Here is a 16,673-nt window from a genome sequence, read left to right as displayed (position 1 = left end):
CGGTACAGTACCATAGCTGGATCAGAATGATTCATTTATGCACCTGATCTTATTTTGAATATGTACATACAGTGGAAATAAGAATTAAATAACAATGTTCAATAACATTCAGATATATCATGTCTTATAAAAGCTGAGAACCCCATGATCCGATACTCTCATTGGTAAACAGAAGCACATAGCCAAAGGAAACAAAACCACATGAATAAACAAAGATTGGTAAGACTAGAATAAATCTCGTCTTTACAAGGCAATCATAAAGCAGAAGTCAATTGTCAGTCTTTGTTTTATACAACTTTTAAAGACAGAACATCAATGAAAATTTGCTTTTAACTTGCTTGAATCAGCATTGGTTATGTTACAGAAAAAGGTGTTGGTTTAAATGAACTAATTGCTGAGAAACCTGATTGATCATTTACTGCTGGTTTATGAATGTATTATATTAACATACAGCTTATGATCGCCTGTTCTTACTACTCTGTCCTCAGGGGCTACTTGCAGCTGATGATTCATTCTACTCAATATTTTCAAAAATGTATGAGTTTGATAAATATGAAATCAAAAGAGGTAATTTTGTGTGTTTGCAGGAAGACTTGCGAGGAGCAATTTTACATACAGTACTAAGCCATTTCATATCTGAGCCATTTCAGTGAACTCAAAATGAAATTCTTAGCTGGGGCAGGAAGGTTACCAAAGGCAGGCTTCCGTTTTGAAATAATGCCCCAGCTCTTTTACATCAGAGGTATTGGAGAATGATTGGAATTATTCATTATTGGAGACATATTGGAATAGAAAAGTACCTGTGAGTTTTAATTCATTCATCATTTATTATTGTGGAGCTAAAACGGACAAATGGCAGTGCAGTGAGTGGGGTAGTGGGTGGCACATTTGGTAGATTGATCGACAGACATTCAAACTGTCTGAGCACATCAGAGTCATCCTCCTTTGTAGCTAGAATATATTAAATATTAAGCCATATGTTTAAAACAATCACTCAAGGATCAAGATCGGTAAAAAAAAAATCATTAAGGAGGAAATAAAGACTAGAAAGTCAAGTGGATAAAGGAGGAGGGGCAGATATCATTTGGAGGAATGATGACAATTGGGATTAAGAATGTGGGTGTGTGTGTGTGTGGGGGTGGGAGGGGATTATGGTCACTTTGTGAAATCATTGGGTGGGTGATTTTTACTAGCCTGGCGTTGCTCATACTAATTCCTCACTGCGTATCGGATATTAGTCTCGACTCGCGGGCAGACTTTTCATTTCCAAGGGCTGGATTAAAAAAATGCCTCTGGACATGATTGGTTGGACCAGACCAAGGCTGGGCCCTAATTGGTTCCCCCACATTTTGTGGGAGAGGAAATGGATTCACAATTGAGCGGGGCCAGACCCATATTCGCCAAGGGCACTTTTTTTGCCCAGGCGGATTGGTCTGGTTCCAGGCAAGATTTTTACCTCCAGAGATGGTTAAACTAGCATAAAAGTGTGTGCCTGGTGGCTCTGCCAGTTAGTGCACAGACCATGAAGCTCCTTGTGAGCTCAAGGACCTGGTTTCAAATCCGAGCTCCATCTTGTCTCACATGTATCTCCTCTCTCTGCCCTAGGTTAGGTTTCCTGTCTCTCCACATTAGCTATTGAAAGAGAGTGTTACGACACTCCCATAGACTTGTGTTATGAATGAATATTCCTATGATATACCATTTTCTATCATGTTTGTTTTGCCAAAACCAACATTAAAAGTTGATTTAGAATGTGTTTGAGTCTGCTCAGAGATAACAAGAACAACAAGAATGCACAAGTTAACTCTTGCCATCGGGTGACCAATAGTTCCAAACACTACTGTACAGTTTCAAACATTGAAACCTCATAATGTGTGTTGATGAAGCGCATGTGATACATGGCCCATGAGATAACGAGTGTCATAACTCTCTGGTTCAACTTTCAACATTAAACAAAGCATAATAACGCCCCAAAATTACAAATTAAAAAATGGTTTCAAAATAAAATCACTTTAATGAAGTCCATGTAGATGAACAAGAATGGAACAAAGTACAGGCCGGCGTCAATGACAGGAATAACACCAGACAATAATATACGGTCGTCCACCAGAGCACATCCTCATTTTATGATAATCTCCTACTGTATGTATGCCTGGTGGTTTAACAGCAATGCTTTAGCCTGTGTGTGTTTTGAAGTAAATGGGAAAGAAAATGACATATCTAGGGTAAAGTTGGGGTGACCCCACTAAACAAGACCTTACGCGTTTCTGTTAGCAGCTGATGTGCTCACTGACATAGTTGGCCTCTCACACTAAGAAATAAAGAGGGCTTGAACCATGTCCTGCCTATAATGAATGTATTTTTGAGCATGATCTGCTCACACATTGCTTGCCGTCTTGGGATCATGGGCTCTATGGCTACAGATAATTTCACCTAATTACCACCAGGTATAATATATAAATCCTGAAACAGCAAATGAGAGTGTGGATGATCAGCCAAACAACCCCACGCCCCAGAGCTAAGGCTTGCATTAAGACAGGGAGTGGAATTGGTACAGTAATCTGTGTATGTGTGCATGTGTGTCATACAAGCGTGTTCCAGTGTTGGTGTGTTTATGTGTGTGTGGGAGTCACAGTAGCGCTTTGACCAAATATAGCTTGTCTCCGTGTTCACTGGTGAAAATAGGAGCTTTCTTGTAGTGCTCCACCAGCTCATCCATGGAGTTGAACCTGCGCTGGCCGATACAGAACACTCCCTCCATCTGTTGCACCTTGAAGTGCTTATTCTTCCCCGGGGCCTTTAGGGAGACCGAAAAGTCATTGGGCTGAAAGAAAGAAAGACAGAGAGAGAGAAATAGATGGATTTGAAAAGGTTACAAATGACAAGTCAAAGTTGAAGTTTTATGGTTGTACATGCTGCTGCGTACCAGCAGATGGCAGTATTCACTTACTACAGTAAGTGATGGTCTGTAAACAAAGGATGTCTCTCCAGCAGTCCATTCAATATATTAAATAATATTCAGCCTGTGTCCTCATGGGCTGCACTTTTAATATCTTTAATTTTCAAATCTTTATGGTCATCTTGCTACTCTTTTACCTTGTTCTGTAAAACATTTTTGTACACCGTTTAAAAAAAGAACAATACAAACACATTCATTTTCTTAATTAATAGTAACCCTTAAAGGAGTAGTTCACCCCCAAAAGATATTTTTTTCTATTGATTAGTCACAACATGGAGACTTGAGTTCAATAATATTTTTTTGTATTTGTTGCATTCACAAAAATGTGATTTTATAGTAAATTTACCCCCGTTGATTCTGGATGGGGACCCAAATGCAAGGCCCTGAATGCAAATGCATTTGGGTCAGAATCAATGGGGGTAAATTTAGGGCCAAGTACATTTTACCCCCATTGATTCTGACTCTGAGCTTGTGTCCCCATCGCATTTGTGTCCCCATACAGGGCCATGCATTTGGTTCCCCATCCAGAATCAATGGGGGTACATTTTCTATAATCAAATCTTTTGTCTTAGGAATGCAACAAGTACAAAAAAATATTATTGAACTTAAGTCTCAATGGCTTGACTAATCAAATGAATAACTGTCATTTTGGGGATGAACTACTCCTTTAAATCTGTTCACTCACCGATGACTCGCTGTCCCGTATGAGGAAGTCTCCTTCCTCTCCCCTCTCGTTGAGAATGCTCTCGGCCTGCTGACGGGTGATGTTGCCGTAATACCAGTCCCTCCCGGCGAACTTCCCCGAGCGCACCGGACCCAGAGAGCGGCTCTGGGGGGACCCGGGCACAGACGAGGGCGCCAGGCCATGCCCCTCGTTCAGCACCACCACGTAGTTCTTAGGCACCAGGCCCACCAGGCCATGCGAGTTCTTACATCGCCACCACTCAGGGTCGTTCTCTGGCTTCTCCACCACCTCCATCACCTCTCCCTTCTCAAAGTTCAGCTCCTCCTCCGTCACAGAGCTGAAGGGGTAGAGAGTCTGAACAAGGTGCAGTGGCCCGCTGCCGCGGCGCCCGTTGGCCAGAGCCGTCCCCTGCAGGTCCCCGAGGCGGGGCCCACCCAGGTGCTCGTCCTCTCTCCTGTCGTCCGGCCCGCCCGGCTCCTCCTGCACGTAGTTGGAGGGGAACCAGCCCACGCGTCCCGTCTGGCTGCCCCGCCACCAGCCGTCGCTGCACTTCTCCATCACCACCACTGTGGAGCCCTTCAGCAGGGTCAGCTCGTCCTCCCTCTCTGCGGCATAGGCGAACTTGACCACGGCAGGAATACTGAGATCGTAGACTCTCTCTGCGCCGCCTCCTCCTCCTCCGCCGCCTCCTCCTCCTCCTCCTCCCCCGCTGCCATTAGATGGATACTCCGTGTCCGAGCTTGGTGTCGGGGAAGCATCGCGGGCACTCGTCTTCCTCTTGGTCTTTCCCAAGCCTGAGATTTGTGGAGAGCACGGACAAAAATATAAATGGAAAGCATCCATTTAGTGAGAGCAGACAGACTATAATGTTCTACAACATTGTGAGTTTCCAATATTACAAATATTTACGAGACTGTGCATGCTATTAACACTTATGTTGCAATGATTTTTTCTCTTCAATGGTCCGCGATGCCATGGTCTCCATAGACTTCCATGTAATTTATAGTGCACGGATCGTGCACGCCCATGCCTAATCATGCACCACGTGTGTAGATGCTGTTCACAGCTTTCAAACAAAAAAATCCGCTTGGAAATCCGTTCAGGCATTCATGATTTATCAGCCATTATGTTTTCTTCAGATGTAAACAAACATGGCTGCCATGTTTGAAAGAATGGGTTGGTATGGGGGTTAAACATGCAATTTCGCGATCGCGATCATGCCTAATACATTTCTGGAGGTCCAAAAAACATTTTTGAAAGAAAGATTTTTTGAAAAAAAAAAAATCTTCAAAAACGGCCCAAACTCGGGAAACTCGGGGTTGGCACAGGGGTGGTACCAATACAAACTCGGGAAACTCGGGGTTGGCACCATATGTGTTAACAGGGTTCCCACTTCCCACGTTCATGAAATTCCTGGAAATAGTTTGAAATTAGAAAAATATTCTTTTTCAGTACTGGAAAAGTTTTGGAATTGATCAAGGGTCCTAGAAGGTCCTGGACAAAATGTCTATGCATTGTTTTTGGTTATTGACTCATTTACTGCCTCCATAAATCGACTTTGAGGGATCCCTGCTATAATTTTCGTACCTTTTGACGTGGGCACGTGCGTGTCCATCGTGCACGATCCGCGTGCATGCCACTGTCTGTTCGCGGCATGCCCGCTTTATTTGCTACACTGCCTGTCTTTGGCCATTGCACATAGGAGTAAGAGACTCATTATTGCGCTGAATGATTGTTATATAGTCCTGGAAATTAAATATTCTGGAAAAGTTTTGGAAACGTTTTGGAAATTCATTGGTAAAAATGTGTGGGAACCCTGTATTAAAGACATGTAAACACTTTCATCAGCATCAACACTGTATCAGTAGGATTTCCAGGATTTATAGGGATATTACAGTTAGAGAGAGGTTCTGGTGAATGAGTCAGCAGATGGCTGATGAACAAGCACAGAAAGGTCTGAGTCGCTTGAGTTCTACAAGGAAAGCAAATGCTGGTTATTCGGGGCAGGAATCCAATTGAGGAGCTGCAGCTTAGGGACAGAGGAGAGAAGATTCCCCGACGGAGGACGCAGAAGAGACATTCCTACCAGAAATAGCCACAGAGAGAGCACCACATGGCCATCATTTTGAGAACCCAGTGCTCATTATACCCTCCTTGTTCTATCTGTATAATCTCCATGCTCTATACACAAATCCCTGCTAATCAAAAGGCTGAAAATAGGTGTTGGGACTTTGTTAGACAGGGGTGGGATAAAGTGGAGCAGGCAGCCTGGGCTGATAATGACAGGCAGCCATAGGATCAAAGGTGCTTCGTTCCCTACCTGTCTGACTCTTCCCCGCTCCAACGTCACAACAAAGGCATCCGTAAAAAAATACACACCACACTCTGGGACAACAAAGGCATCTGTTTAAAACACACTGAGAGCTTGGAGGCCACATGGGAGTGCTACTACTAGGGCCAACTGCAACATCACAGAGATACTAGCTTTTCACCTGTCAAATGGAAGAACGTGCAAAGCAGACTAAGAACGACTGCGCTAAGTGAACGTACTGGAGACAGCGTGAGCTGCTGTATCGCATGCACGGCTGCACGCACACGAACACACACACACACACACACACACACACACACACACACACACACACACACACACACACACACACACACACACACACACACACACACACACACACACACACACACACACACACACACACACACACACACACACACACACACACACACACACTCACACGTAGCCATTTCAAGTAGTACTAGTCACAATGAAGATGGTAAAAAAAAAGAAAACATGAAAAAGATGAGGATAACGGGGGAGTTGAGAAGAGAGAGATAAGAGGACAGGAATGCAGAGCAGGTCATGTTTGATTGAAGAATGTGAAGGCTGATACAACATATAGCAACACCTGGTGATCCGCACAGCTCACGTATTTATACTTGTGCAGGCATCATAAAGAATCCCAACTCTTCTGGGTGAGGAAATGGATTCACAATTGAGCGGGGCTAGACCTAAATTTGTTTTTGCACTGGCGGATTCGTATGATTCCAGACTAGACAATAGACATGCACTCCCTTAAGATTACATCAGCTCAACAAAAGCATGCACACGTGTGGACACACTCACACCTTTCTGCCTCACTCATTTCCACTTCAAAGTTCAAGGCACTGAAGTGGAAATTACCTGCTGGATGGCATTGCAATAGACTATATTCTTCCCTCCCACACGTTCACTCCCCAACCTTCGCCCACCTCTTCATCATGTGGACATAGCAAGTCCGAATTTTAAACCTGTGTGCGATTCAGAATTTAAATCCTATCTAAATTATTTGAGATCATTACAGGTCTGTACAGACCAAAGGAAACACATGGCAATGCTATTGCGTCATGGAATATTTCTCTTTTATTGAGAAGAAATTTAAGTAGCACTAGTAGCAATGTATTCAACCTATATTAATAATAAAGAAAAGTAGTTTAGTTCGTAGTTTAATGAAAACACTGAGCAGGCAAAGCAGAAATATTACACACTAAAAGATAGATGGATTTTGCAGCTAGTCAGGAGCCAGTTTACTTAATTATCAAATTATCTCACACACGTATGCAGACTACACACGCATGCAGAGATTCCTTGCTTTTTAGATAGATTGTTCACAAACTGTTGATACAATCCGTTTATAGATCAGTAAAGCATCCTAAAAGAGAATCCAGAGATCCTTGTGTTTTGTTAAAATATGTATCTTACAATGTGCCAGACAGTACGAAAAATGTGCCAGACAGTACGAAAAATAAGGAATCCTATTTTTCTTCCTGCTTCATATTCTCTGACAGAACCCTCATAACTTATGTGTAGATACACTAAGTCAGTACAAAGTGAAAGGAGTCAAAAAGGCACTTTGTAGGTAGGCCGTTTGTTGAATATTTTTGCTCGTTTGTCTTCTAATGCTTTTTAGTCCTTGCGAGACTAAATCAGGACACACAGGGAACAGCGTGCATCCATTTACAATTTAACTCTTGACTGGGGAGACACAATTAAAAACCATTGGACATACAGAAATGACTGACAATTTGAAAGCTGTACGATTCCAAACTAGAGACTTTGGCCTTTAGCCATCAGATTCTTCTGTTCTTTTTAAAATCCAATTACTGCCATTAGATGACCTTGCAGCAGGACACCGAAGATGACTTTAAGGCCCTGACACTGAAAGTGTCATCAGATACACCTGGGCTTGCATGGGCTGCAATTATTGATGATTTTCTTAGCAATCATTTTGTTGATTTTGGAAAATGTTTATATTATCAAGTATTTGAATAGATTATTTTATTTCTCTTTTAAATCGAGAAGTCTGATTAACCACTTAAGCCCTATTTTATACTTTATACAACAGTGTGAGCTATAGCTGATCTTTTTATTAACTCATTCCCTGCCAGGCCCGATAGTCCCGAGATTATTCCAATGTCTTTCCCCGCCAGGCCCGATAGTCCCGAGAATTTAAAAAAAATATATATATATATTTTTTTTTTTTCAAAAAACATTTTTTTTCAATTTTTTTTTGTGACCCCCAAAAAATGGAGTAGGCATGATAGCAATCGCGAAATTGCATGTTTAACCCCCATAGCAACCCCATCTTTCAAGCATGGCAGCCATTTTGGCAGCCATCTTTGTTAAACATAGTGGCTGTTATCTCATGAATGCCTGAACGGATTTCCATTCGGATTTTTTTGTTTGAAAGCTGTGAGCAATGTGGACACACGTGGTGCATTATCTAGGCATCATGGGTGTGCATGATCCGTGCACACCCAATTACATGGAAGTCTATGGAGACGAATGGCAGGTGGGAGTACGGAGGTATGTTAAAATGGCGGTCAATGTGTTAATATCAATCTTGTTTTAACTGTTGCACCCCTAAAAACACACATTGCCAGACTGGAATTGTCAAATGAAATGTGTGTGTCAAAACATGCTGATGCATCTTTCAGAGTTTGGTTCTATTTTGGAGCTTTGACGCACAGCACAGATCATCCAAAATGGAGCAACGCATCAAGGTAATCTCTTTTCATTTCAATTTTGTATTGCAGTGTATGTATATTTGTTTTTACATGTTTGAACATTCTAGGAACACAAGTCCATTTTAAAATTAAATTGACAATGTGAAAACTAAGGCAGACTCAGAAGACTCATGTGACAAGCGTCACTCCCTGGTGCTCACGTCAATGATGCTTTTTGTGGGTCAGGGCCTTTAGACCTCACCTATTAGTCATCGCCTCATCAGCTAAATTTTCTCACCCACTGAATTTAATCAGGCTTTTAACAACCAAAAATGGAATGCTAAAGATTGAAACAGAACTAGGCCATAATGTGCTAGTCAATATGTGATATGGTTGGGGACCGATGGATAATCCATCATTCCAGCGCTGCCATTAGGCCTCTCTTCTACTGACCGTCAATCTCTACCAGAGCATACAGTCACAACCAGAGAGGGCAAAGACCGAAAAAGAGTGCGGAAAAGACGGGTATCAGGGTTGGGTGGCGATGTGAGAGAGACATGCATGTCCTGTCAAAACAGACATGCTGCTCTAGCGAGGAAGACTGTAGCAGGCGATGCCATGTTGTTGGCCCACATTGTCTGGTAAGAGTTTTCCCAGAGGGGAGGTATCCACAGAGATGAGAGGAAATGTTGTCCGTCGTCCCTCATCTCTCTCTTTTTCTCTCCCCTTCTCATTGTCCTCTTTTCTCTGGTCTCTACTTCCTTCTTCAATCAAAATATGACCACCATTTAAAAATGACCTGTTGTCTCTTCTCTTGCATTCTCTCGTTCTCCTTTTGCTGACAAAAAGAGATACAATTACAAGTGGAACAACAAATAAACTAGAAGTAGTGCTCTTCCGAGCACAGGTCTCCGCCAAGTCAGGTATGTTATTGTGGCCTCCTGGTGGCGCTATAATAGTCCAATGTGAAAAGGGTGGCATGTCTTATTCTGCCTTTCGCTGTAATCTTACGCTGCATTCATGATTTGAGGCATTTTGTTCCAAAAATGTGTTGTAAAATTTGACCTGTTGGTGGAGCTATAACAGGCCAATGTGTAAAGGATGGCATTTGTTCCTCGGTCTAGTGGGAATGTGTGTGCAACATTTCACCAAAATAGTACCCTGCGTTCATGATATGAAGCATTTTGTTCAAAGCGGACCAATCCTGCAAACTTTGGAAGCCAATATTAGCCAATTAGGATGGAATATGAAATTCCGGGACAGACCCGTCTTGATCACATGACTATAGAGATACTGTGTAGCGATTTGGTGGCGCTCTATTCTCTCGAGAAAGAGTCTGTAGCTGGCTACTCAAAGGAAGAGGGACAACCCAAGTGGGCGTTCCCTTTTCTTTGACGATGGCTAGCCAGATTGGTGGCGCTCTAACAGGCCAATGCAGAGGTTCTGCTCTGGCACCCAGGGAATTCACCCTTTGTCAAGTCCCGCCCGTTGTCCCACCCCTCTTCACACCCATTGGTTGCTGTGTCTTGGTGGGACACTCAGTGGGACACTCCATCCACTACCATTGTAATTAAGTTGCTTCTTATTGTTATTCTGTGTGTGAAATTCTCATTTCATACTTGGTTTCAGTAAAATGGAGCTGCTCAGTGGCAGTATAGTGACTCAGCTTGTTTTTAAATGTTTTTATTTCTCCAAAAATTATGTTTTAACAAATTCAACAAAAAAAAGGCGGAACCAGGGCGGGACAAGGCAGATAGAGCCTCCTGGTTGGTCAGTCAGGGACCAACCAGAAGACTAACAACTGGGAGAAATATGTGAAAAAGTTGTTCACTTCCGGCAGAAAGCGTGAGAATTTGCACCTAAGGGTATTTTAGTATGCTGAATTCAAAAATTGCCGGATCCAAGCACTTTTCCCATGGGATCCGGTCGTAAAATGAGAATTAAAGAATGGCAGAAAACAGTCTCGGCTATGCCTTTCGGCCTGGTGGAGATAATAAAATAATCGATGACTATTCCCCTCAGCTTTCTCGCCCGCTCTCATTTGTTGTACTAGGAAGCAGACGGTCTTGCACATTTCTAATCATCCGTTAACTGATTCACAGCCAAATCGCCAAAAATTTTGGGTATTTTGGGTATTTTTTTGACATTTTTAGAGCTATAAATGACCATTCTAGGTTCATATAAGCTTCAGCAATGATATTGCGATGGAAATGAAGTCATCGCCGGAAACCGGAAATCGAGCGTGTCTCCCATGTACACAAGCATATTTTTTTACATTGGAAGCCATTACAGCAACTCCGCTCTATCTCACGATCAAAACGTCGGATTTTGATCCGGTTTGAAGTGTCTGTGCGTCTATTGGCATCTAAGGCACATAGTCGCTAAATTTTTTAGACCATCAGGCGCGCGTATGGCGTGCACGGGTCCCGCGCCGTTCCATGCTAACGCTAATGCTAAGTGGATGGACTGGTTGCTAATTTGAGGCCTTCTAGCAATCGCCAGAGACCTTAATCGTTGACGACATCTAGTGTACACTATATAGACTACAGCCTACCAAAATGTCATGCATATGAGGGAGATCTACTGTGACTCTGAAAAATTAATAATATTCCTGGCAGTATAGGCGCAAAAGCATATTGTAAATGGCTGTGAGGAAAAGTCAAGTCAAGACAAGGACAACCCTGCAGTACACGGTAAGCACTTCTCTATTAGTACATAGTTTAAGTGAAGTTTATTCCATTTCACCCTCAGCTGATTTCAGCAGAATCAGCACATGACACTATTGTCACTTAAGGCTGCAACTAACGACTATTTCCATAATCGCTTAATCGGACGATTATTGAAACGATTAATCGGTTAATCGGATAATGGCACTTTTTGGGAATTACCGTTACAATTTAGCTTGAAGTTGTTTTAGGCATTTTCTAACCAACAATAAAGACAATAAAAATGTATTCTTTCTTCAGAAATAATATTTTATTACAGCTTTGACTGTAGTAAATAACAGTACTTTTACATTTGATAAAAAAGGAAAGACATTTTTTGTCAAGCTAAATTGTAACATATCTCTAACTCAAATATTGTATTTATTATTATTCATTCACATATTTTATTTTACATGAAGAAATGTACATTCTAGTCCAGTGGTTCTCAAAGTGGATTCCAGGGGTTCGTTTAGCGGGACTAAATTGAGTCTGTATCCATGACAGTAAAGTAAGACTCCCTAATCGGGAGATAAGCGACCGTCAGGTCGCATACACAAACTTTAGAAGGCAATCATCAGGTGGGAATATGGGAAATGGGACAGATCCATGTTGATGACATGACTTTAGAGATACTGTGTACCGCTTTGCATGATTTTAGGGCAAAATCTGTAGGAGCAGTGTCCAAAAATGTGTTTTGCAAAAATAGGCCTCATGGTGGCGCTAGAAGAGGGCCATGCGAGAAATCAGGGCTTGTGGTTGTGGTTTGCCAGCCAAGGAGTGTGTGTGCAAAGTTTGGCATAGATAGGGGCAACGGTGGCGGAGATAAGAGTGGGGCCGTGACGTGATGTGACGACAGACAGACAGACAGACAAACGGAGGAAGGGAGATTTACAAGCTAGATTGGTTATAAGGGTTAAAGTGGTTAAGCTGATTTTGATACTATATTAAGTAATTTAGCTGGGGACCCCCTGGAAGACCCTCAAGGATCCCCTGCCATAGCATAGGCCTATAGTGCATTGCAGCGGAAGTGGTTTACTGGTGCCACTTAAAATCTCCAATTCATTTTCCCCATAGACTTTTACAAAACAAGAATTGACACAGTCAATATATAAGCTGGTCAGATGGAAAAAAAAATGTTTTTTGAAAAAAAAAAAAAATGTTTTTTGAAAAAAAAAAAAGTTTTGGAAAAAAATGTTTTTTGGAAAAAAAAAGTTTTGAAAAAACTCGGGCGTGCTCAAACAACAGTAATAACTGCGTATTACCTTACTGTACTTTACTGTACTGTATACTGTACCTCACTGTACTGTACTGTACATATTCTGTGTTCTATATCTATGAAGTCTTTGTTCTAGATCTATGAATTTTGTCACTCCCCCCCCCCCCCCGTGTATGTGTGTGTGTGTGTGTGTGTGTGTGTGTGTGTGTGTGTGTGTGTGTGTGTGTGTGTGTGTGTGTGACTTTTACTTATAACTGAGTACATCTACAGTGCAGTATTGATACTTTTAAGATACTTTTAAAAAAACAAGTGTAAAACATTTGAGTACTTTTTCCAACAGCTACTTTCCCCCATAGCCTGGAGGACTCCTGCTAAGTTTACAGTTGCCATATAGCCTATTACTCTATAAATCTATCTGTGATGTCTGATTTTACTAAAACTAGCATGCTTATTAGGCAGTAGTGGGAAAAGTACTCGCATTCTTTACTTAAGTATCATACAAGTGGAAGACTTGTATTCAAAATTTACTTGAGTACAAGTATAAAAAGTATTTGTATTGAAATGTACCAAAAGCAGAAAGTACGCATTATGCAGAACTTAATGTAACCAAGGTGTTCAAATAAGTGTATTGATTGTAGGCATTTTCCAAAATCTTGTGGTATTTCACTGCTACATATCGTTCTAAATATATGCTTTCTTGTCATTTAGTACAATGAATGTGTTACCGTGTCTCTAGAAATGTGCTCATTATTTGTGAAGATACTAACTGTAATTCTCAAAGACTCGCATTGGTTCATTCAGCACATCGTTTTTGCTCTGTTTCATTTGATATTAAAATGCAACTCGAATTAATCTACTGTGTGGACACTGATCAGATGACAGGAAGAAGCAGCTCATCAATGAATGTACTTTGTGTTGCTTTTGTAAATTGTGTAGGGTACGATATTTTCATGACTTCACACCAAAGCCCATATCATGGTCATAGAGTTAAATCATTGACAACTTGCATACTCGTTCAGTTCATATGTTAATGCAGATGGTATGCAGATGGTGTGACACATCACCTACTACAGCCTACAACGATGCCCAGGGCAACACTGCATATTGTCTATAAATGGCTCACAGTTTAAATAACGTACGGTTTATTTGGACAATCATCTGTAACAGATGAAGTATAATTAAATACGACGTGATTAACGTTTGTTTGACATCCTCATCACAATTACATTGGATGCATCGCGTTGATTAAAGTGAATGGCTGCTATAGTTTTGCTAGTTTTCATCACCTAATCACCTTCCTTTCATAACCTAATCTCTACGTTTAGAATTGAAAGAAGAAAAATAATGTTAATGTTAGTATGAAGCTAATTATAAAGCTTAAATGGATGATGATGTCAACAATGACTTGTGAAAATCAAAGAATGATAGCCGATCTACAAGCAATCATACAAACATTTTGTACTTTGATGCCAATACTTTTGTACTTTTACTCAAGTATAGACCTCTCTTTTCTTCTGTTTCATTTATCACAAGCAGGCTGGCCACAGGCACCGCCTCAGTGTGAAGGAATGGTGCTCCCTGCTGGACAAAATATGTCATTACAGCAGTACAGATCTGGAGGGCCTGGCCAATGGATCATGAGCTCGGTGACCATGTGACATGGACAGCCAATCGGCAAATAGGTCCCCTAGGTCCCCTAGGTCCCCTGAATGTCTCAGGACAATGTAATCTGTTTAAAGAGCTGGTCCTGCTGACCAGCTAAAAATGTATAACAATTATGTTAAGCCTAGAACCAAGCCATCCAGGATTGCAGTGAATCATGAACATGAATCCTTTGTTTCTATGAAAAGAGCGTTTTGAAAATCGCTAAACAAATGTAATATATAATATATATATATATATATATATATATATATATATATATATATATATATATATATACCAGTAAGACTCCCTAATCGGGAGATAAGCACGCTTATCTCCACAAATAGGCCAAAAGTTTGTTTATTAACTAGTTAACTCGCAATCCTTTTAATGCAGATAATTTTTTAAACGTGCGATTAACGCAGCTGATGTTTGAGCCTCGGTGCGCTCCGTAGTATAGAGAGTGAGGAAGCGAATGAGCTGACAACAGTCAGTCAGTGTGTGATGCGGCTAGCAGCAGGGCTAGTCATAGTATGAGACCCCATAACTCTATGTATGAGACAGAAAAAACGGCGGAGATTTCTGCAGCAGACAACCACAATATCACCGCTGACGGCGTCGCGCGCATCAAATACCGAAGCGTTGAACCGGCACATCTGTAGACAGCGTGAGCCCCAGACACACACGCTCCCAAGAACAGGAGCGCTCCAACTTGTACACGAGCACATAGTAGCCTACGTCCTTTATACAGTGCCTGCCAGACCCCCGCACCAACACGCTAACAGTGACCACCAAATGCATGCAACAACGGCCAGAGAACCCACATAGCAAACAGGTTTGGCCCAAATCCGGCAGTTATGGCCCAAATCCGGCTGTTATGGCCCAAATCCGGCTGTTATGGCCCAAATCCGGCTGTTATGGCCCAACTCTGGCAGAAATCCGGCAGGCTTGGCTGACTTAGCTTGTGTGCCACACATCTCCAACGAGCCATCAGTGTCTCTAGTACTCTCTACATCATAACAGCTGGGTTTCTCAGAGTGAACTAGGGTGCCCAATAACACCAGTCCAGGGTGCCTCAGAATACTTTAGAATGTATCAATATTACATCAGTTAAAGCAATTTAGACCCTCTAATGCCTCATGCTTGCTTTGTAAAACACCCCTGAGTTGCACTGTACTTGAGTTATATTTATACACCAACGCTCTTCACCAAAAATAGCCGATCTACAAGCTCTTGTAGCATCTTGTAATGAGCTTGTAAATCTGCTACTTTTGGTGAATATCCCCTTAGAATAGGGATGCTGGGGTTTAGTGATTGAATGCCAAGTTTATTTTAAATCTGTCCTAATGAAAGATTTAAGGGAGCCTCCGCACACTCAAAAGTGTGCAAAATCATGTTCTTTATTTTCAGTTAAATAAAGTGCAAGCTTTTGGTCATAGACCTTCAGGCATGCAGCACCTCGATGAGCAGTGGTCCTTTCACTATTAATCTGTCCTAATGGAAGCAGATATTTTCTCAAGTTGTTTTATGTTTGTTAGGCCTATTATGGACAGTATTTGTTATTATTCCAAATAATAATAAATATGCTGTATTTGCATAAAGCAAGTAGGCTATTTGTCTACTCCCATGTTTATATGAGTATTAATATCTGTTTAAGGTAGATTTAGAACAAATACAAAATATGCGATTAATTGCGATTAATCGTGCGATTAACTATGGACAATCATGCGATTAATGGGATTAAACGTTTTAATCGACTGACAGCCCTAATATATATATATATATATATATATATATATATATATATATATATATATATATATATACACACACACTTTCCCCTCTCCTTTGGAGATCATTTTTGGCCCATGCAAGACTCTTGCATCTCTGAGGGTGTGCGCGAATACAGTACACTGTGCATTTTTTTATGACCACATCTATCTCCTCTAGAAGGGACTGGTAGGTAGTAGCAAAGTTGGAAGAAATGAACAGGAATGGAAAACGAGGGAAGTAATGATCCTGACAAGATGTAGAAACAAACCACCTCTGTCCCTTGGGCAAACCCGATGCAAACATCTTTCTTACCCAGTGTGTCTTTGATGTTCTTCACCAGTGAGCCTTTCTTCAGGCTGTTCTTGCGCTCCACATAGTTGGAGGGGACGTAGCCTGTCTGGTTGTAGGCGTTGCGGACTCGCCACCACGTCTTGGAGTCGTCCAGCAGGAAGAGGCGCTCGTTTTTGCGGATGTCCAGTTCCTGGTCCTGCTGGGCAGTGTAGTCCCACTTGGCTACAACGATCACCTCCTCTGTCATCTTTCATGGAGTCTCCCTAAGGAATACCAGGAAGAATTCATTGATTGATTGATTGATTGATTGAATACTTTATTAAGTTTGCAAAAAAAAGGCACGGTGGCACAGACCCAAATAAGCCCTCAGGGCTCGTTTGCATTAAGTCCTGTGTATTC

General features: G+C 41.6%; 1 protein-coding gene across 1 annotated transcript in view; it reads right to left on the bottom strand.

Moving 5' to 3' along the window:
* Window positions 1-2,413: 2,413 nt before the first annotated feature.
* The window catches only part of nck2a (NCK adaptor protein 2a), a 40,149-nt gene continuing 25,889 nt past the window's right edge, over window positions 2,414-16,673 (bottom strand). The window contains exons 2-4 of the mRNA XM_080753364.1: window positions 16,296-16,537; window positions 3,645-4,438; window positions 2,414-2,824 (exon numbers count right to left, since the gene is read on the bottom strand). Of these exons, the coding sequence (XP_080609490.1) occupies window positions 2,630-2,824; window positions 3,645-4,438; window positions 16,296-16,521 (1,215 nt within the window). The 5' untranslated portion in view covers window positions 16,522-16,537 and the 3' untranslated portion in view covers window positions 2,414-2,629. The remainder of the gene's footprint in view (window positions 2,825-3,644; window positions 4,439-16,295; window positions 16,538-16,673) is intronic.

The sequence above is a fragment of the Nannobrachium achirus genome (genome assembly GCF_963921795.1).
Source record: "Nannobrachium achirus genome assembly, chromosome: 22".
In the NCBI taxonomy this organism is placed as follows: Eukaryota; Metazoa; Chordata; class Actinopteri; order Myctophiformes; family Myctophidae; genus Nannobrachium; species Nannobrachium achirus.
The sequence above is the reverse complement of the archived record's forward strand: the minus strand, read 5'-3'. Positions and strand labels throughout refer to the sequence as shown.